At 36.2% G+C, this 24,171-nt stretch overlaps 1 protein-coding gene across 1 annotated transcript in view; it reads right to left on the bottom strand.

Annotated features, from left to right (window-relative positions):
* The window catches only part of LOC135156437 (partitioning defective 3 homolog), a 47,939-nt gene extending 25,385 nt beyond the window's left edge, over positions 1–22,554 (bottom strand). The window contains exons 1-2 of the mRNA XM_064108924.1: positions 22,444–22,554; positions 2,888–2,992 (exon numbers count right to left, since the gene is read on the bottom strand). Coding sequence (XP_063964994.1) covers positions 2,888–2,992; positions 22,444–22,554 — 216 coding nt within the window. The remainder of the gene's footprint in view (positions 1–2,887; positions 2,993–22,443) is intronic.
* Between the last annotated feature and the right edge of the window lie 1,617 nt (positions 22,555–24,171).

Raw genomic sequence — 24,171 nt, 5'->3', positions numbered from 1 at the left:
CCGGATTTACTCGAATAGATGCCATGATAGCCTAAAAGGGAGCGTTGCCGAAGACAGAATTATATCCATTTTGATTGCCCCAATTCGTCAAGATTTAAATCATCCATTCATGCTACACAGATATGACAGAGAACGCTTGACAGTAAAATGAGGAGAGAAAAATCACAATCGGCAAATTTACGGTCGTAATATGAAAGGTCATTGCATTCTTAGGGAATTGATTTCAAGGCCGAATCTCTCAACTTCAAATTAGAAGTTGAAACATGTTTTGGGGGCGAGGCATGAAAAAGGAGTTTCAGGCTTAACCCACATATGAAAGAACATGTCACAACAGTGATAACAAGACATGCATTCCACTGAAAGAAAAAAAAAAGGTTGCTCTTAAAAGATAAAATGCCAGTTGTAGTAACGATTTCAAAATTAGTGATTACTAATCACAACATTCCTTCCAGCCGGATATACATGTATGGCCTTCTTTTTCAAGCAATAATATTACACTGTCCCACGTGTGCTTTCATGTATCTGTGTTGGCAATCTACAGTTTGATGTTTTTCAGCTTTAGATTTCATGTTTTCAAAAAGTTCAGTTTTTATACTGTACCAGATCCCTTTCTACGATGATATAATGACAATTAACCTTGGATTTACAGACTTTCTCATGAAATGAGCATTTACTGCAAGGTTCTCGAAACACACTCGTTTATCTTTAAATATAAATATTTAAAGGACAAGTCCACACCAACAAAAAGTTGATTTGAATAAAAAAAGAAAAATCCAACAAGAATAACACTGAAAATTTCATCAAAATCGAATGTAAAATAAGAAGGTTATGACATTTTAGATTTTGCTTTATTTAAAAAAAACAGTTATATGCACATCCTGGTGGGTATGCAAATGAGGAGACTGATGACGTCATCCACTCACTATTTCTTTTGTATTTTATTATATGAAATAGGGAATATTCTAATTTTCTCCTCATTGTCCTGTGAAACAAAGTTTTATTCCTCCCTGAACATGGGGTATTACCATTGTTATAACACTTTATGGTTCAGTTAAGTTGGTCCTTGCTGTTAAATTGGTAAAAAAATTGAAATATTGTATAATTCAAACAAAAAAAAATATATTGAGTGATGGACATCATCGACTCTCTTTAATATTTGCATGCCACTGAGTTGTGCATATAACTTTTTTGAGAAATATAAGTGAAATTTTAGAACGTCATAACTTTCTTATTTTACATCCGATTTTTATCAAATTTTCATTATTATGCCTGTTTGATTTTTCTCTATATATTCAAATCAAAATTTTTCTGGGGTGGACTTGACCTTTATATATAAATATTTAAATAAAAATATCTGAAGTAAATTGGGAGGACTTGTTCATCCACACATGAACCAGCTGAAGTCGTGGTTGTAATGAGCTGGCAAACAATATTAATAATAATAATAGCCAATTTTTTATAGCGCTTTTCCCAGAATGGCTCAAAGCACGTTACAGCATTTTATTACCCCGCTCATTGGATTCATTTCAATCCCGCACAAAATGTGCACAATTTCCACACCCTGGGGAGCATTCATCGCAGCCTCATTATGGCGCTGGCAAATTCAAACATACACAATATCTTTCGCATCCTACCGGGTACCAATTTAGCACCTGGGTCGAGAGTGGCAAAGTGTGGATTAACGCCTTGCCAAAGGACGCTAGAACGCGGTGGGATTCGAACACACGACCCTCTGTTTACAAGGCGAGAGTCAGAACCACTACACCACGGCTCTTCCAAAACCTATCCTCCAATTAGCCGCCTAAGAGTAATGCGGATAATTCAATAAAAATTGCGTTCACAAACTATAAAAATTGCGTTCACAAACTCCAAAAATTATCCGCATTATTTTTACGAGCGCCCGTCCTGAAAAAGGTGGATAATTGTCATGACAACTGGACACGCCCCCTCCGATGCGGTTGTGTTGAAAAAGGGTGACCTTGTGACCGCACCATGACAATTATCCGCATTATTTGGAAATACGTTCATAAACTCAAAATCTTGTCCCGATGCCGCTATTATGCGGATAATAGCAGCATCAGAATAATGCGGATAACTCTTGTCCTCCTCTGATTTTACGACCACATTATGCTGCTATTAGTCGCATAATTGGGTTTTATTGGGTTTATGAAAGGGGTATTACATTCCTGTAAAAGGCTGCACAATCTTTTTTCCTCACATTATAAATTGTAATTTGCTTTCACATGCTAAAAATCCCGACATCCTTTAATACATCTCAGCAAATAGTCTTTGAATTTTGAAAAGTAAATTCTTCATTGCAGATTTTTTCAATATAAATTGATAAAAGTAACAGGAATATTATATCCTGCATATCACAAAGGTCTTTAATTTTCACAAAGTGTAGGCCTAACTGTTGCACCGCTAAAACATTAACTACAAAATATAATAGGCCAATACAGGAGCCTATATGTTTTACCTAATAAAACTGAAATTATTCATTAGAATTATGAGATGATGATTACTCTCTCATCATTATCATTAAAGTAGCAATTTACTGCATATTAACATGTAGATTTGGGGAAACAAAGCATAAAACCATCTTCCTCAAGGACATGACTTATCAAAAACAAATGAAACATAGGGCCTATGCTCGACTAGACCAATGATACATGAAGCGAATACGGTAGGTTTCAAATAAAATTCAAAGGCATGGTGCTGTCAGTTTTTACTGAGATAATTTGTGAAGTTTCACGCATGGGGTATTTCCAGAGTGCAGGAATACATCTCGGATGCAATAATTAGCCCATGGTCCATTGAGATATCCACTACACCGAATCACCTCACATGATTAAAATTAATTATTATTTTTCAATTCTAGATTGAATACCTTTTCACGGTCATCAGCTACGTCTGAGACAACATCATCAATATCAAGTATACCGCCCTCGTTCTGACTCGCTAAACTGTGAACTTGCACCCAGTAGTCCGGACTCTGTGAAAGAAAAAAAGGAATGATTTTTAATGACATACCTCCTCTCAGTATTTGTATAGAGAAATTTATGAAAATTACATGTAATTCATTAATTATGCTTTATAGGCCTATGGTGTCACATTAATCAAAAACTTACATCAGCTCAACCTATAAACCAATGAAGGCCTACATGTAGAAATTGAAATTGAAAAAGGGTCCAAATGTCAGTACAAAAAAAGGGTATGAAAACAAATTATCAACGAATATAAATTTAAGGTGAAATCACTCCCTGAAAGACTTCACTGCACAATGCTAAAAAGTCTTTTGAAATCTTAGTACATGTACAATGTACATGTAAAATCGAAGTCCGCCTTTAGATTATCAAATGTGATCAATGATCAAAGAAATGCACTGAGCTATACTATATGATGAATTAATTAATTTCTAATCATCAGCTTAAAAAGCTAAATAAATCCCAACTTCAGTTATATCTACTATACACTATTTAATATCAAGTAGTATTATGGAAATTGATTACACCGTAGAGCCTACATTTTTCTGTAATGTATTCAACAATAACAATAAAGTTTGAAATCGCATGGCATCCTCCAAATAAGGAAGCAAAAGCAAAACTACTTTTACATAGATTAGCACTAGTATCAAGTTTCTTTTGGAATAATTTAGATGAGTCATATCAACTATTTAGGTACATGTAGAATAGGCTTTTAATGAATAAAATAAATAGCTTCTTCTGCACTTATGCGGGTAAATGTATAATGCTGTACAATATACACATGACTGCACACAAGGATCAAACAAAAAGCTTTTTTTACACCTGGACATCCTACAGATAAAACCTGAGATGCTTTGAGTCAATATAAAATTGACCTGTTAAAGTTTACAGAAACTCAACCAAAAACACAGACCTTGCGGTTTTTGTTCATTACAGGTTTCAGGGTGACTCACTCATTTCGTTCACAAAGAGAAGACCGGGCATGAATTGATATCGGGATAAGGACAAGCGGGTCATTTAATAGTTGCTATCAAAATGAAATTTGAGAAATCATCTCCAATTAAGTATTCAATACAGAGAAGATGAGGGGGAAGATATGAATTCCATTACTGGTAATCGCAAGACATAGAGTTTCATAATCTGGTTTCTTATATGGTGCACTATGATACAGTATTATACATTTAATAGTACCCCCTTGAAGACGGTATGAGATGCAATATGCCATACACAAGATTTTATTGACAAGTCTCGCATCTTTGGCTGTACACTGACTGTCTATACAATTACCAGTCAAATGTATCCTGTGCGTTCATGAATGAAAAGGCTCTTCTTTGTTTGGGCTTAAATTAAATATTCAGATGAAAACATTGTGCTATTAAATGGTGAATATTTTATAAAGGGATTATAGAATACATGGGAGGGAGGGCCTTGGGTTGTTATCAATTATTTATCTTCCCATTGTACAAACATTTTTAGAAGAATCTAATCAATGAATGGTGAAGATGCGGATGATAAAGGTTCATACTATACAAACATCGACATATATCACAAGAGGTGGTTTCAGACCGCCTCGAAGTTCGTCAGTTCCAGGTATTCTCTGATCGGGAAAGTTACCCCGATCAGAAAATACCAGGTATTTTGGTAATGTGAAAGCAAACTACGCTTAATTTCCCCGAAAGAAAATACCCGCTAAATAGTAGGTACTTGGCGAAATTACGAGAACTTTCGCAGGGATTTTTCCAAGGTCGCAGGTATTTTGGCAATGTGAAAGCAATTTACGGGAACTTTTAGCCCAGCGTGTCGTTGGGCGCGGGCGCCGTGGGTGGCTGCTGGGCTAGTGGTTTTGAATCTCGCGCCTTGCCTGCTTATTAGACCATACTGCGTATGCTCCTAACTTCAGGAATATATCCCGAAGGGTATGTCTCTGGGCGGTGTGAATGCAGGAATAATTAATGGGTATTTGTTAGCCTAAAAATGTTCTCGTAATTAAACAGGGATTCTTGTGATCGAGGCGGTTTGAAACCACCTAAGGAGGCAACTAAAGCAATGCCGTCAACAGTACAGGGAAAAATTTACAAGGGGGCTTGGGGTGATTTCGCCCCTGGAATGCTCAAGAGTCCTGGAAAATCTCCATTTGATGCAATGTTAAAGCATCTACAATGTTGTAGATTTAATAATAATAATAATATTCCGCATTTATATAGCGCTTAATACATCAGAACGACGTCTCAAAGCGCTTTACAGACATATTATTACCCCGGTCATCGAATCCTTGCATGCCCGCATGCAATGTATGCACCTTCTCCACTCCCTGAGGAGCATTCCAACAAGAGTTCCAAGACTCAATTGCTAGGTATACTACATATAGGCTTCCACATCCTACCGGGTACCCATTTAACACCTGGGTGGAGAGTGGCAAAGTGTGGATTAACGCCTTGCCAAAGGACGCTAGGCCATGGTGGGATTCGAACACACGACCCTCTGATTACAAGGCGAGAGTCAGAACCGCTACACCACGACGCTTCGATTTTAGGCAGGAGGCCTACATGTAAGTTGTGAAAAGTAGCCAGAGAAAATAAAAAAAAATTTAAAAAATTGCCTCCAGCAGTAAACAATCATAATTTTTTTAATTACATGCATATTTATGCATAGTATACAGTAATCATCATCTAAAATAGCCAATAAATATCTTCATAGAGAAATATGAGGATTTGCATCATTGCATGTGTCCATTTCACCTCATTTTGCTGATGGATGAGTTTTTAATGCCCTGATTAAGTTGTTTGGACTTCTTTAAAATTCTATGTACATTGATGTGCTACATGTATGTACTTCTCAACCTAAAGCTGACTTTATTATGAGTTGGGCATAAACATATCCTACTGCTATTAGTATTCAATGCAGAATTATAATTCTTCTATGTAACTGTTTTCTCAAAGCAAATTTTTATAGGCATTCCATTCTTGTACATGTAAGGTCTATATTTCAATCTGTTGTCAAAATATCTAGCCCATGTCATGGGCATAATCTACATGTACATGTATATTGAGTTGAACTTCAAACTTGGTGGTTGTATTATGTGCATTGCACTCAAATGAACCTTTACTCTGTCATTTTATTTGACTCTATCATCAATAATACAGGCATACTGTATTTAGTTTTAGTATGTACAATAATGACAACCCAAATTCCCTACAGACCAGGCCATAAGCCCATTGTGTCAGCTTTGTATTGTAAACAGAATCATTCAGACAATCTGGACATGAGGCGATGAGAAATTGGATTCATTAAAATGCTATTAAAGTACCAAATGATTCTCTACATTCATTCATTTGGTATTCTTGGCTCCAATCGTATTTGTGTTTATCTACATTTAAAAGGGAGTTTTGATACCCTGACTGTATTGGTTTTGATAATCAAAGAAAAAAATAAGAGAAAATATTTGGTGATGGATTTATGAATATCTATGATCATCAAAGAATAAATTTGAATGCCATGGGACTCTGAGTAGCTGCCACATATTATTAGTAATTGGGTTGTAGGCCTTATAACATGCATAAATTTCCATTTTTATGGTTCATGATGAATAAAATTATTTTTCTTTTACTAATAAAGCGGGTATGACAAAATTCTGATGCGTTGAATGCACAAAATCACATTTTCTGAGAAAATGTCAGTTTTCTCATATGAGGGAGCTACTCGCTTATTTTATCTAAAAATCCTTGCACCAAACCTTCATCAACATGTTTCTTTTGTTTGTTTCATTGTTTTTGTTTTGTTTTTTTTTCCTTACTGAAACAAACATTAATCAGGGTGAACTCCCCCTTTAATGGATGGAATGAGAGAGGATATCTTTCTTGCTGATCATTAGTGGTCATTGATTGATGAGCATGCGTTGAGGTTTTCATGTTCCACAGTCATGACAGTATGACAGTTTCACAGACAGACATACCCACATGGCGAGTATGATTGAACACCAATGAAGGCATAGGTTACCTTGTATCATGTTTGGTATGCTGATCAACAATATTGATGTAAATTGGGCCCTAATGACTGTGATTAATCACGCTTCTAGCCTTGATTCCAGACTATTTATAAATAAAACCACACTATACATACATGTACTGTATATGTATTTACATGTATGTACTAGTTTCTGTGATTAATTGGGCTTCGATCTAGCCTCAAATCCAGGCTATAAAACAAAAAAGGGTATAATATAAAAGAATACAACCAAAATATACAAGACCACACATCCATGTACATGTACATGTAGACACTTGCCATAATGCAAATTTACAAGTACATGTACCGGTATGCCAATGAGTAGGCCTTACAGTCATACATGTATGTGCCTGATCAGATATGAGGGGAAACTGGGAAAGTCAAATGGTGTAGCCCATTCAAACGGTGTGTGCAGTGTGCACTGCATAAACGCCGTTGTTAATTTAACACCACAAGCCTGGTATCTATATCGCAAAACACCAGGTGTTGAAACAACACCGGTTTGGCATAAGGCAAACACAAGATAGGCATTAAAAGCAACACCAATTAGTGTTAAAACAATATCGGTTTGATTCCAAACTGGTGTTGTTTCAACACTTCTCTGGAGTTTTCCTATATACCGGTAGATACCAGGCTGAGTTAAATTAACACCAGCGTTTTTGCTGTGTTTGTGTCTGTATGTGTGCGAGCAAAAAATCACAAAAGTGTAGTAATAATGGAATGAGTTTCAGGTGTTACAATTGAGTTTGAATTTGACTTCTAATATCTAGTGCCCTCTTACATGTATATGTAGTTTCAGTAATATTCAAAACAGCCCTTTTTGCACTTTGATGCATTGACATGTACATGTATTTGTTGCTGAATATTTCAGAACTTGCAAGTGTCTCCGAGTTCTGGGAGAGGGGCAAGGCTTGAAGGCTGGCCTGGGCCTGCCTTTCCGTCTCCAAATACAGGTGAAATAGCTTTTCAGTCTTCAATGTTTGCAAATGATGTATGATAAACACAATCACACAGAAGTACTTTCACTTCACAGTACATTACACCCATAGTACATTGCAGAGACAAATTTCAGGAGTCTATAAGCTTTACAAAGTGAAAACCCATTCAGTATCACTATAAAATACCCCCATTAAATGTCTGCATTTAATTCACAACAACCCCCACTAATTGCTCCGAACCCAAATTACCCTCCTGCTCGAGAGGTCTACATGTAGTCTTGAGTAAGCTCCTTTCCAGACCCCAAATGATAATTTGCATACACTGTTCACATGTGGCTGTCCTATTAAAGGTATAGTTCACCCTGATAGAAGGGGCTTTCACAATTGCTTGTGCGAACATTTAGGACCATTATTTTGGTCACAATAAACATGTACGTCGCACAAAACGGTTATAAGAAGTTGCATCAACAAAATTGAAAGGGGCTTTCATAAAATAAGAAAAATGAGAGGAAAATATAATATTGCAGGTTTGATAAAAATCCATCAAAGAATAATGAAGCTCTATGATTTTTTTATTTGATTCTGTGATGCCGTACATGTACATGAATATACAATGTGCGATTCCTAAAATTGTATTTTTAACTTTTCTCAAAAAATGGTTTTATTTCATCAAACATGGATATACATGTACATGTATCAAACACTTTTTTTTTCATACCCCTTCTATATATGTATATTAAAAAAAACAATATTTATATTCATCATGTTCCATCATCAAATGGAATTTATATCATGGGGGGGCTGCATGCATACATGTATGACATCACAAACTTTAGAATTTTGAAAATTCATACATGTATGTAATTCTCTTATTTTAATGATGGAATTTTATCAAACCTTGACCAATATTTTTTTCTATCTTTTTAATGTTTTTTTATAAAGAAACAAGTCATGTTCGGGTGTTCTACCCCTTTAATTTCAAGATTTACGATGGCTTTGGTTGAGGTGGGGTCTGTTTTCCTCACCTTTAAGGAGAACTTGATCTCGCCACACCTTTACTGCACTGCGCTGCGTGTTATGGATGACACATGTCTGTCAGAGGCAGAAAGGCGTAGTCAGTTAATACCCTTCTTGCTCCAAAATGATGAAATTACAAACCCCTCTCGTAAAAGTGTAGTTTCAATGATACTTTGACGCATATTAAAGGAGAATGAAACCCTTGAAACCAGCTGAATCCATATCAAAGAAAAAATCAAAGAAACATATTGTTGAAAGTTTGAGGAAGATTGAATGAATAATAAGAAAGTTATGAGCATTTGAATATTGAGATCACTAATGCCATGTAGATCCTCCCATTGGCAATGCGACCAAGATCTGTACAACTCCCTCATTACTTTAGTACTTATTTCACTTATATTCTCACTTTATAGTCTATCACAAGGTGAGGTGTTCTCTTTAAGAGAGGACAAGTACAGAGGTTTCACAACATTATATCATTGATGAATCGTTTGTCATATGATTAGAATGAGCAAAAAGAGATGTTTTGGGGTATATTTTCAGTGTCCAAAAGGGGAGAGTTGTTCATCTGTGACATCATAGATCTTGGTCGCATTGCCAATGGGAGGATCTCCATAGCATTAGTGATCTCGACATTCAAATGCTGATAACTCTTCTATTGCTAGTCCTATTTTACTCAAACTTTTGTTGATCTTATTCTTTGATTTTTCTGCTTTCACAAAAGCTAACTTGCTCCAAGAGTTTCATTCTCCTTTAATACCATGGATCCTACTAGTAGGATCCATGGTATTACATGTTCTACAGCGTCTCTGGACAGACGGTGTGTGCGCTCAATGAATAAGACATCACTGTTATTTCCAACCAGAAATTGAAATGTAGGCCTGTACTCATTGGTACACATACACCATGCACAAATTCTCCTCTCATAAATTCTACTCTCCAAGTGCTGAGAAACTTGAAATTAAAGGTCAAGTCCACCCCAACAAAATGTTGATTTGAATCAATAGAGAAAAATCAGACAAGCACAATGCTGAAAATTTCATCAAAATTGGATGTAAAATTAGAAAGTTATGACATTTCAAAGTTTCACTTATTTTTACTAAAATAGTTATATGAACGAGCCAGTTACATCCAAATTAGAGAGTCGATGATGTCACTCACTCACTATTTCTTTTGTTTTTTATTGTTTGAATTATACAATATTTCAATTTTTACGAATTTGACGATTAGGACCTCCTTGCCTGAACCACAAAATGTTAAAATAATGGAATTCCATGTATTCAGGGAGGAATGAAATTTCATTTCACCTGACAATGACGAGAAAATCAAAGTATTTCATAATTCATATAATAAAATACAACAGAAATAGTGAGTGAGTGATGTCATCAGTTCCCTCATTTGCATACCGACCGGGATGTGCATATAACTCTTTTGTGAAATGAAGCGAAATTTTAAAATGTCATAACTTTCTTATTTTACATCCGATTTTGATGAAATTTTCAATATGCTTGTTGACTTTTTCTCTTTTTATCCAAATCAAGTTTTTGTTGGGGTGGACTTGTCCTTTAAAGATGTCAATACTGTATGTTTTGATAGTTTATTGCATGTACATGTAAGCCGACATGTACATGTACTATTGTGGCCCAACATGTTGAGTCTCCACCATGTCAACCGCAATCACAAATTCATAAGGTTGACACAATTGCCCAGAAACTTTAGCAATACATAGCAAACATTCAAAATACTTACATTTTTTCTTCTTTTTTTTCTTTCCTACTTGAATGATATTTTGAAGATATTTTCAAAGAACCAGCAGTAATGATGACATTCTACCAATCAATGTTCTGAGCACAATTCAGCAGGTTTATTGCGGAATTTGCAACAAATGCCTTGGATAGCACTCGTAATGGACCTACACCACATTTTTTTTGCTCAAATCCCCATAAAAAATATCCACTGTTTGGCAAACTATGGCATCTCAAGGAGGGTCATAATTCAACATTTTATTTTATCAACACTATTGTAAAATATACTGCACATGCAGCTTGATGTTATTGTTCATATGAAAAGCTATTAACATAATTTATCAAAGTTTTCAAAGATACCTTTAGATAATATGTAGGAAAATATAGTTAAATCTGTATAAGGGTGTGTTTATGCTTCCGTTGAAAAGACAGGATAAGTGTTTTTGAACGCCGTTTCAGAGCACCGATTGCAAACGTGGTTCAGACCCTCATTGAAAATTTGATCAACAGTTTGGTCTTCACACAAGACTAGCATAAATAAACATGCTGATGGATTCACAAGAGGGCCCTTCTGTACACAGGTCATGGGGGGAACCTTAGGCTGCATATTCAGACCACTTTCTTGTAGTGAAGGGTTAGCACAGCTGACTACTGTACATGTACATACAAAGTATGCAACATCTTGTCTGCAACGTTCTCTTCTATGGGGTATTGTAAGAATCTTGCGATCAATTGCAAGTCTATTTTCAGTCCCTAAATCAATCGTATGTCTTGCAATGAATTAAAAAAATTGCATTCAATTGCTAATCTGCTTCTTGAAACTATGAGTGTTACCTGATTTGCTTCAGCTAAAATTGATCTATCAATTGTAAAATTCCAACAGAATATTTGCAACTGATTGCAAATATTTTCTTACAACACCCCATGGCCCTTATTCTGAAGTCAGGTTTAACTTAAACTCAGGTTTAAAGTTGTAGTTTAAGTATGGGAAGCCAAAAGTATCAAAATTTTTATTAAGTTGTATGTTTCTTGTGTTTACTGTGCTCTTTCTTGATTCATCGATGGTGAATACAATCATCTATTTATACTTCCTAGACAATCATGAATGATTTGAGAGCCAAGTGAGCTGAAGTATGATATCTCTACTGTTAGTGATTTATGTAACAATTGGCTATCCATACTTAAACCACAACTTTAAACCTGAGTTTAAGTTAAACCTGCTATCAGAATACGGGCCCCATGAGTTGATTTTCTACTTGAGTGTGAATGGGGGGTGCTCCTGCCTTATTTCTCCCAGCACACCGTTTGCCATTGAGGCTGTAGAGTGGAGAATCAATCATCGTGGAGCACGTTGACAGGAGATGTCTGGGTTCAGTGGCAGTGAAAATGTCACCAGGCCCCATCAGGCCACGGACGTATGTTTACCATCACAACATTCGCCGTCTTGTGGCACAACATTAAATGGTGCATGTGGGTCTACAGTGAAAGGCGAGCCTGCATGTAGGTGCAATCGAGGTACATGAAGGCATGCCCAATGCAAAAGTATGAATGAGAAGAAGTGGCGGGAACTTGTGATCCAAGAAAGGAAATTGTGATGTGTAGGCCTACCATGAGGTTGAGGATATGTTGCCTCCTCATCTTGAGAAAGTCATAAGATAAATTTACTTGTTTAACATGTCGAAAGAAAGTGCATACATTGTGCACTGGCAAGCAATGATCCAATGACTGGGGAAATAATATAGGCCTACACGCACATCAAGATATCGTTCTGATGTATTACGTGTAGGGACTGTATAGGTGGTGTAGTTTGTAATCTCGCTACTTCAGACATATGTAATAGCATCAGAATCATAAGACAATAGTTGAAGTAGAAAATAGAGAAAAGTAAAAAAATAGTAGAAAATACATAAAGCTATCACAAATACTGCCATCAGTGTGTAAGTGGTTGTACATGTAGGCAGATGACTTCAATATGGAATATAATTCCTTCCATTAGCAGAAGCAGAAGCCCCCCCCCCCCCCCCGGAAAAAGGAATACATTGTGACAATTTTCTTGGAAAGGAATATGGAAATGCCCCTTGAAATGTTCAAGATTACATGCAGACATTTAATCTAACATGTAACCAGGCAACGTGGCATGCTGAAATGTACAGTAATTTATCACTCTCAGAAAACAGATGTGAAGTAGACATGAGTCACTGGATAACTTACAAAAAAATGATATGATATGAACATATCATCTGTCACATCACAGGAAAGCTCATACTATGTACATGATGCAGAGAAGCTCATGTCTCATAGCACTTTGGAATCAAAGACCCCGTTCTCATTACCGCCCTAATACTAGTTTACTGGAAACTAGTTTAACGCGTAATGAGAACGGTCGAAGCAGTCTTGGAAGCAATCTTCCAAACCAGTGCGGAAAACGACTTTGCTATGTAGTTTACAAGAACGCTTTGCCTTGTTACACTGGTTTTAGCGTAAGTGAGGACACAACTGTTCCTCGGGAAGCAGTCTTCGCACATTTTGAGCGCGCTACTCCACACGACAGGTGTAGAATGCCTACATGTATGCTGCAGTTTCGAATTTCGCCCGAAACGTGTCATCACACTGAGAGCGTTTCCATAGCAACAAGATCGCTTTACGTGAAGTGATTTTGAAAACCACTTTCGTGTGATCAAGTGGGAACGCTAGCAAAGCGATCTTCCAAACTGGTTTCTTGAATCGGTTTCCAGTAAGCTAGTTTTAGAAAGCGTAATGAGAACGGCCTCAATGTGTGTTATTTCATATTTTCTTATCATTCAATATTTAGGGGGGCTACAGTAGAACTGTACATGAACGCTATTTACAGTATTAAAGCTACATGTACAGAGGCCCTTAAATGTTGTATTACATGTATTATCATTTTATAATAGGGGAGCCTACAGAAAAAAAGCTCTAACTTCCAAGGACTACATAAAAATTCTATTTATTATTTAAAACATTGCATGCCTACTGAAACCATGATAAACATAAAGAAGCATGTTTTGTTCTTGTGTTTTTTATCGAAAAATCAGGAAAAGGTCATTAATCTGAAATGCCAAGATGCATGTTTGGCATTATTACAAAAGAGCACAAAACATTCCTTTGCCTTGTTAATCTCCTTTCAACCAGATTATCTTTCTCTCCCTCCAAAGCCCCAGCGCGTCCATTTCCTGCTACTGTTCCTAAATGTACAAACAATAAATTACAGTCTTGATCAACATATCAAACTGCCTAGATCACAAGAATCCCTGTTAAATTACGAGAACATTTTCAGGCTCAAATATACTGATAATTACATGAATACTCGATAATTATACTTGATAATAATTTTTTTTGCATTCACACTGCCCACGAAATAACTCTTCGCCAAATCTTCTCAAAGTTACGAGCATGCGCAGTATGGTCTGAGAAGAAGACAAGGCGCGAGATTCAAAATCACTAGCTCAGCAGTCAACCACAGGGCCCGCGCCCAACTACATGTACATGTACATGCTGGGCTATTAAAGGACAAGTCCACCCCAACAAAAACTTGATTTGAATAAAAAGAGAAAAATTCAACAAGCATAACTCTGAAAATTTCTTCAAAATCGGATGTAAAATAAGAAAGTTATGACACTTTAAAGTTTCTCTTCATTTCACAAAACAGTTATATGCACATCTCGGTCGGTATGCAAATGAGGGAACTGATGACATCACTCACTCACTATTTCTTTTGTATTTTATTATATGAAATATGAAATATTTTGATTTTCTCGTCATTGTCATGTGAAATGAAGTTTCTTTCTTCCCTGAACACGTGGAATTCCATTATTTTAACATTTTGTGCTTCAGGCAAGGAGGTCCTAATCATATAATTCCTAAAAATTGAAATATTGTATAATTCAAACAATAAAAAACAAAAGAGTGAGTGAGTGACATCATCGACTCTCTCATTTGGATGTAACTGGCTCGTTCATATAACTATTTTGTTAAAAATAAGCGAAACTTTGAAATGTCATAACTTTCTTATTTTACATCCGATTTTGATGATTTTTTCAGCATTGTGCTTGCCTGATTTTTCTCTATTGATTCAAATCAACATTTTTCTGAGGTGGACTTGACCTTTAAAGAAAGTTCCTGTAATTTGCTTTCACACTGCCAAAATACCTGCGACCTTGGAAAAATCCCAGTGAAAGGTCTCGTAAGTAACATGTAGACATGACAAGAACCTACTATTTAGTGGGTATTTTCTTTCGGGGATATTACGCGTAATTTGCTTTCACACTGCCAAAATTACCTGGTATTTTCTGGTAGATCGGGACAAATTTCAGGCTCAGAAAATTATCTGGAACTAAAAAAAACTTCAAGGCAGTCTGAAACCATCTATAGTAAAATCATTTTACAGGGCTTTGCGGCATATCAATGATTTCATGTAGAGGCGGGTTCAGTATTTTGAAATAAAGAGGGGGCCTAAATGGCAATTTTTTTTAATAAAGGGGACGCAGATTAGATGTACAGTCCAATGCTCGATGGGCAATTCTAAAAAATACAGAGGGGGGCGTGTGCCCCTTGTGCCCACAACTGGGTCCTGTATGACAAAAAGGTTAGCGATTAATCAATTTTCACCAATAATTGTACCTTGTAGTCAATGCAATCAATCATAAAATGTTCTATGATCATTCCGATGGTTTGCGTCGAGGGGCCCCTTGATCTGCCACAATTGTGAATGCAGGCTTTACATGCCTCTAGGTGATATGTTTTAAACCAAATGAAATGAATATTTTCACAAGTAGTCCATAAGCTTGCACTACATGTACTACATTGTACAAAGTAGGCCTACATACATATGGACATGTACATGTAGGACCCTACATGTACATGTACATGTACATGTATGTACAGTACTGTACTGATCACAAGTCACAAAGGTAATAAGAAAATATTGAATTTCATTGTCTTTTACATGTTGGCCTAAAATATAGGCCCTGGTGGGTAAACGTCAGCCTACATGTATACTGAATAGGGTACAAAATATACAAGCTGACAATACTTCTATCCACACTCTAAAAAACTTAATTTGTCTTAAGGTTGGAAAGGGGTAAAATCACTCCTTAAAAGTGCTGAGGAGTGACGCTTTTTTAATAAGGGTGGAAAACGATGTCACTCTTTGGCCCTTTTCCACCCTTTTCGCCTCTTGTGATTTTAGAGTGCATGTTAACTATATACACCAATATACAGTGTACTGTACAATATTGTACATTCAAGGTACCTACAATGATACTGTACACACCAAAAGTAAAATACAGCTGTAGGCCTACATGTACATACATGGAGGTACAATAAGGCCTATATGTACATGTACTGTGGGCCAATACAATTAAACAGGTGGACGTTTAAAGACTTGTAAAACTCAAAAAGTTCTTGGAACTTTTACAAGTGTTTGCAAATGCGCATCACACATGTCTTAAAAGTGTTCAGGAACTACAATACAATCCATAACACTAGTCAAATGTAGTGTGACGTGTGGGCCTACCTGTTTACTTCCAACGACATCAGTAGCTTACGAAACGAATAGTTCACTCAACCATCAACATTCTAAATAAATGGTGAATTCTCCTCCAAAAGTATATATACTGCACCATACAATCACAAACTAGTCAAGTATTTCGTACTGTACATAGTTCTGCTACCAGATCAGAGCAATACAATAGGCCTATAATATGAAAAGCGTGGGCAGAAAGTGAAACTATTCTTCACAACTTTACTCTGAAGAAAAAAGCTTCTGTTTTGACTAGTCTCTCTCCCTCTCTGTCCTCCTCTCTCCTTCTCTTTCTGTCTTTCTCCTCCGAGCTCACCTCTCATTCTCAGTGGTCTATCTCCTCTCTGACCTCACCAATGCTTGTTGCACACAGCTTGGTGAAATATGACCTGCGAACTTTGAACTGAGGTTGGAATGTCTCTACGCTCTCTCTCTCCCCTTTTTTGTTGTTGTTGTTTTCTCCCATTCCTTTCTGAATTTCTTGGTCATCATAATTCTCAATTTCATCCTTCTGACCCAATTAAACTATTCGAGTTGGTTTTATTGTAGAATGTGCATAGACAATTTGTTTTGCAGCTTCTTTAATACTTGCAAGGGAATGAAATACTGTCCATTATGATTCTGAAGAAAGAGTAAATATTCTACATATCCATTTTCTTCAATATACCGGTAAACAAAAATTAACTAGCTTGGATGATGAGCATTTGACATGACTTGTAATCATATTCTTGTCTCATAACTGTACATGTACAGTGCACTCTTTGGTTTGCTTGTATAATACATACATGTATATTTCTGTAATTTCGTTATCTTGTGCCTACATTACATGTGTTCATTATCATGGGAACAAAAATGAGATAGACAGATGACCCGAAAAAAATTATTCTAAGAACCACATACGGTATATACTGTACATGTAGACGTTTGACAGATACATGATAAATCTTTTATAGGATCTGCACTCTGAGTTCAAAATGGTCACCTACATGTACAAGTATGCATAGTCAATCTAGATTTGTTTTCAAATTCATTATAATTTTAAATTGGAATGTAATTTGGTTTGCGATGTGTGTTCTGTTTTATTATATGCAGGCTTACATGTACATGTTCCTTTGTCTTTGTTTATGAAGTGTGCCTACATGTCTGTTTACATGTACCCATTTTTTTGTCAAACAAGAGGCCATCAGTTCAGTGATTAAAAACCGGATTCAAGTGTTTTGATAAGTCTCAAACCCATCCATGTCTTCTTAATAATAATCGAAAGTTGGTGAGGGTTTTTGCTATAAAATTTCTCTCTCCCTCGTGAGGCTTTCGGCATTCTCCGAAATCAAAGCTTTAATATCCTGCTTCAATTTCATGTCCAATGACTATGAAATAGAGCATTTACAGTTCCATCAGGATTTGTGCTTTCCCGAATTCCTGTTTTTTCCAGAACTTTGACCTATTCTGATATAGGCCTAGTACCCCAAAATTCCAACCCTGGGGTACTGTACCAATTGGTCAATTTTATTTTTTTTACTCCTACAACAACATTACTACATGTACAGTATATCTAACATATGAAAAAAAGGTTAAGTCTATTTTATCCAACAAAAAAACATACGGATTATAAACTGAAAATATATATCATTTACAGCACTAGCAACTCAGAGCAAGCCTCAGGTTACAAAAGTTGGCCTAATGAGTGATTGGGCCATTTTGGAAAGCACATTTAAAGGGGAATCCAACCCAAATAAAAACTTGTTTTTATAAGGAAAAGAAAAATCAGACAAGTGGATAGGTGAAAGTTTGAACAATATTGGACAAGCAACAAGAAAGTTATGAATTTTTAAAAGTTGTAAATATTGGTAATCACAGTACCCATGGAGACTTCAAATTGGCCACATATGGGATGTCATAGTGATGTAAGGCAAGGAATACTCTTCCATGTACTACAATACATATTATGGCTAAAATGTCATTTTTCCCAAAAGTTTTATTTCAAATTATATTTTTCTTTCATGAGGACATAAAAAAATATACTACCTGGGTTATATTTAGATTACTGCCCCAGGGGAATGGGTACTTAGGAGAAAACCACAAATCCCTGATAATAAAGTACATGGCCTATGGGAAAGTTGTCCTTGCCCCTTGTCATAATTTACTTACCAAGTTGCCAATTTGAAATCTACATAGTATTAGTGATCTCAATTTTAAAGCAGCTGTAACTATCTTATTGCTGGTCCGATTTCTTTCAAACTGTCACCATTCTGTTTAATTCATTTTTCTCCTTCCCAACACAACATTTTATGGCCAAGGCTGGATTCCCCTTTAAATATTGGGTATTAACTATTACATGTATGAGTAGAAATTTGTATTTGTAGCTTGGTGTGCAGTTTCGTTAAATCATACATTTACAGTATTAAATCATGTATAGGCCTATTCTTTACTGTAACTGTAATCACTGGAAACCTTCCAAGCACTGTCAATTATTCATATTAAATTCCTTATTTTTCAAGATAGAAGTATCTTCCTCTTTAAAAAAATACTTTGAAAGCCTTTTATTTCTTTGGAAGCACCACCATCCCTTTCTATTAATTTCTTCCCTTTGAACTTCCAATTCCATTTAATTTCTACTTGAATAAAGGTACAAAAAAAAAACACTCTGAATTCTGATAGTGTACAGTGTACATGTACATTAAAAAAATAGAGGGGGGGTTCCAGAGGCCCGGCGCACTGACCGATATGTTTTTAACCTCCCTCTGTAATTAAAGTCACAAATATTCACTGCATTTATCGTCTGAATTTTTTCTTGTTTTTTGCCTTTCTGAAAGCATTTTTTTACCCGAAAATCAAAATATTTAATAGAAAATGAGGACATGTGTCACATGCCAACGCGTAATTCAAGGCTTTTTAAAGTAAACTTTTGTAATCCCACCTGAAATGCTAATGGAAACATAAATCTTTTAGGTATCAAAATAGAACCAAAAAAACCTCTTAACATTCAATTCAAGTCAAAATAAGTTCACATTTCCTTGTTAATAACAACATTTTGATAATATATACCCTCCCCCGAGAAAAGGTTATCAACAAATACCAATGTTAGATATCAATAAATACTTAAGAGAAAGTCGTTAACATCCGCACGATGACACATTTAATGCATACACTTGGATTATGTTACCATAATTCTATTTGCACTTCAACATTAGTTTTGATGTACACAAAGATCAAATAACAGTGATTATTTTACAATTGACTTGTAATAATGTAAAGAATATGAAATATGACAACACTTGGATTAATTTCAAGTGCATGTCATGACTATCTTGATCGTATTTCTGTTGTAAAAAAGAGATCATGTGGAATGTTTCATGAAACTTGTTAGACAAATTTGCAACAACAATTAAAACAAAATACTGAAATGCTTCGATCTGATTGGCTGATGGTAAACTTGTTATAGAAATAGTCAAAAAGTACATTTGTTAAAACTCTTTCATATGCTTTTCACACTGCATTTCCTAAACCCCATACTAATTAACCCCGGACTATCCTTAACCCCAAACTATCCTTTTTTTTGGTTTCACAATGTCTTTCTTAACCCCATACTATTTGCTTTTAAAATAGCCAGGGATAACGCCTTGACCCAAGACTATTGCACCACTCAACTGGGCGTTGTGGCGTGCGCCTGTAATCCAAGCTGTGGGGAAGTTACAAATTGATGCAGAGGTTCGAGCCCTGGTCACGTCTTTCGGATGGTGACGTTAAAGGTCGGTCCCAGACGTAAATAATCATATCTGATTGATACACGTCTGACAAAACTCAAATACACACACACACACACAATATTGATGATTTTCCAACACAGAATGTGATTAACGTGCAATTTCGACTTCTGTGATTGGCTAATGCTTAGCCCCACTTTTCCTTAGCCCGGTTTCAATTCACACTGCATCTCTTAGCACCACAACTGTGGGGCAAGCACCGCAATATGCCGGCTAACCCTGCTTTTTTGCACTGCCAGATACATGTAGTATCGTACTATTTTACTGTGCTAGCCCTCTTTGCTAAAAAACGTGGTGTGAAACCAAAGTGGGCTAAGCCTATTCCCGGGAAATTGCCAGGGCTAAGACCCCCCCCCCCCCCCCTTTAACAGCCCCACCAATTTCCAGGGGTTAAGGAAAATATGTGCAGTGTGAAGAGCATATCAGAGGACTTTATGAAGCATGACCCTAGTCTACTTTGAAGACATTGTCCTTTTTACAATGGAATACAAAGGGAGATCATATTTCTACTTCCAGTCTTGACTATTGAACAATGTAAAGACTATGATTATTCCATTCCGTACAATGTATGGACTGCAGAAAAGTGACGTCAATATTTATATTTTGGCAGATTCTAAAGTTGGACAATGAAACAAATAATGACAACTAATATGTAGGCCTACATGTACATGCACACACCTTTTTGCGAGTACAGTAAGTACGATCACTGTTTTTGAATAAGGACGCAACCATATTTTCTATTAAAAACTCAAACTAAAACCTGTAATAAATGTATCAAAAATCATATTTTGGACTGCAAACGGGAAGCATGAACACACCCATAGAAAGTGCCTCATCTACATGTTTATTATGTTTAACCATGGACGTTCCGTTCATACTATCTGTTCATCTTCTGGACATCATCAACAACAAGTTTTTCGAGTATAAACATACGATTTACGGGGAGAATATACATACGATTTATGGATTGTCAGTGATACCATTGACAGCTTGCAGGTTTACGACCAGATCCCCCAAATTACAATATTCCCTTCCCAATTAAAGCGACAGACATCCAGTTATAAATATTTCTATAAAAATTGTAGACCATCAACATTTACAGGATATTCATGTACACATGTAGGCAGTGTATTGTATGTTCGCATTCACCTACTGTACATGTGCTGTATATGAAGGTTGCCATTTATTAGTTTTAATAATTACTGCATTAAACATGTCTTTTCTATTTTAAAATCTCTAATATTCAAATTATTCAAGTGAAAAAAATTCAGTCCAGGGCCCCATCCCAGCCTTAAATACAATTTTTCATTAACTTTTTGTGTGATTTTCTAAGCTATTTTTTAATTTCTAGAATACCGTAAGGGCACTAGTATTCAACCCGTTTGGAGAGTTTCCTCAAACATATAGAAATATAGAATTTACCTGAATTTCAGACCCGTCTTATTTCCAAGAGCAAATGCTGGTTATTATTCTTTTTCCGTTATTTTTTTCTTCAACCAGTTGACTGTGTGCGCGGGCGATCGAATTATACGGCGACGGATTTTGGTACTAGTATTCAACCCGTCGGCACTAGTATTCAACCTAGCGATGAAAGATGGCCCTGTCTCTCAATCTGCCCTTGTCCCATCCAACTATGGACTAGACCATTTGAGATGAGACCAAACAGGGAATTAATCAAAGCCAGAGACTTACATAGATCTAGATCTAATTTAGCAATCTAAACCCTTTTGAGATTTGCTATCAATCCTCACTAGGTTGAATACTAGTACCATTCAGTGCAAAAGGCCATCGCCGCATAATCCGATCCTCCGCGCATACAGTCGACAGATTGACAAAGAAAATATCGACAACAGATTACCCTGGAAATAACAAAGGTATGAAATTAAGATAAATTCCCTATTTCTAAATATTTTGGGGAATATGTCAAAATCTTTGAATTATGCCGGGTTGAATACTAGTACCCATACGGTACATGGAGGCTATTAATTGGTTATAATCTATCAATTATTTTTACTGATTTTTTTACAAGAGTTATTCATTTTTAGCATGTATTGCATACAACTCACTTGGGTGTAATAATATCGGTACCCGGTAGTGGTAAATTTTCTATTCCATCATTGTGTAAAGCGCTGTGAAACGATGATACATGTATAATGTAAGAGTGCTTTACATGTATAAATAAACATATTATTATTATTATTATTACATGTATAATTTTGACTAGAATTTCATCCCCATGAACAGGGTAGTTTGCAGGCACAGACCCTGATTGGAACTTTGATCAACAAGTGTGCCTCCACGCAAAGACTAGCACATACAAAACTTGCTGTTCCTGAGCGAGAGGGCCTTCAGTACACAAGGCATGAGTAGGCTGCACATTCAGACCCTTACTGTAACTCGAGTGAAGGGTTTGCCCAGCAGACTATGAACAGGGGTAGCCGGACTCACCTCACACTCGCAGCAATCACCCTTACCCCCTCCCTCCACTTTGCCTGATTCAGTGCATCCTTTTATCCTCAACCCAACCCTCCTCCTCCTCCTCCTCTTGCCTCTTCCCATGATCAATTATTAATTGGATTATAAAAACAAGTTTATTAGGCCTACAATATGTACATGTTGTAAATTCACTTTTTTATCTTTTCTTTGAACTAGAATAATTTGTTTGTCAATAGGGCCCAATAATACTTGAAGTGTTCAAGACAATGAGGTTGACCTACATGTACATGTATTTTGAGTAAATTTCTTTACTCTTCTCTCTATATAATTTAAACATCTAATACTTTTTTATACTTAATTAGCAACTTCTTTCACAGGGTCATGCACTCCATTCTTCGACATCCATCAGCTGTTATCCATTACCCTAAATTAATAATTTCTCCAGCGTTGCACGATGGATAAATATACAGATTGACAACAACGTAATTAATCAGTATTTAAAGCTCATCAATAAACTGAAGTGGGCAAATTAGAAAGTGTACATGTACTTCATCAATATTTTGCTTCATTACATACATGTACTGTACATGTACATGTATGGTGATGTATTGTACACACACACAAATAAACACACACACTCATCAAGCTATATTTACAAGTGCTCAGTCAACACATGTCATTTTACATAAAGCTATAAACTCACACTCAATTTACTCTTTCACCCCTCCCCGCCCCTATTGTCCCATCTATGGGGTATGAATGAAGAGTAATGAATGGGTTTCTTTCTCTTCAATCAAGCACATTTTCCATGGAGAATGAGTCACTGTACTTGGAAGGAGGATCCACCCATTGTTGTTTTTATGTAGGATGAGGACAGATTATAGTACATTGCCTATTTAATATTGAGGCATATAGTGAATAAAGTATTATGAAGACTGTAAATTACGAAATACTTTAAAATACGTGTAGGCCTATATAAATCTACATGCGGGCGCTTAGACACTGTTAGGCCTGCATACATGTACATTACATTTCATGTAGATGTACATGCAGGTATAATATTAATAATGTACAGTATACATGTACTGAAAGTGACTTAAATACAACTCATGTAGCCTACAATGTACGTACTGGAGGCTACTGTGTAGGCCTACAAAGTACATATGTACTGTAGGGTCCTACATGTACCGGTACATGTAAAATGTGGAGGCCAAACATACAGTACATGTATGTACATGTAGGCCTTCACACAAGTGGTGGAATTATGCATACCAACATAAAACACTTTCCATGACTTTTAAATACATGAAGCCTACATTTATATACACTGTAGCCTACATACATGTACATGGGCTACGAAATAGGCTTGTGCATGTAAAGCCAGTTTGTAGTACATGTAGGTGGATCTACTACAAATGTAGACAAATTCTCATGAGGGCGTTCGTGTTTACATTTTTGTGTATACACTAGATCATGCAAAGTACATCATAGACATCATACATGTACAAGCCAATATACACTGTCAACTGTAACAGTCAACGGACAACTATCGCAGGTGTACCCACTCCAAAGAGTGCAAGTTCAATTCAATTCAAAGTCTTTGAGAGTATACAGTTCACTCATGTTGTTTACGTGTTGGTTTCGTTCTTGTTCTCAGAGTTCACCTTTTCTATTGTATTGTTGATAATCAGAATGCATGACAGTGAACGACAGAGCACACATTCCATTGCCTTTGTCAAC

Source organism: Lytechinus pictus, chromosome 13 (genome assembly GCF_037042905.1).
Source record: "Lytechinus pictus isolate F3 Inbred chromosome 13, Lp3.0, whole genome shotgun sequence".
In the NCBI taxonomy this organism is placed as follows: Eukaryota; Metazoa; Echinodermata; class Echinoidea; order Temnopleuroida; family Toxopneustidae; genus Lytechinus; species Lytechinus pictus.
This window is presented reverse-complemented; position numbering and strand designations above follow the sequence as displayed.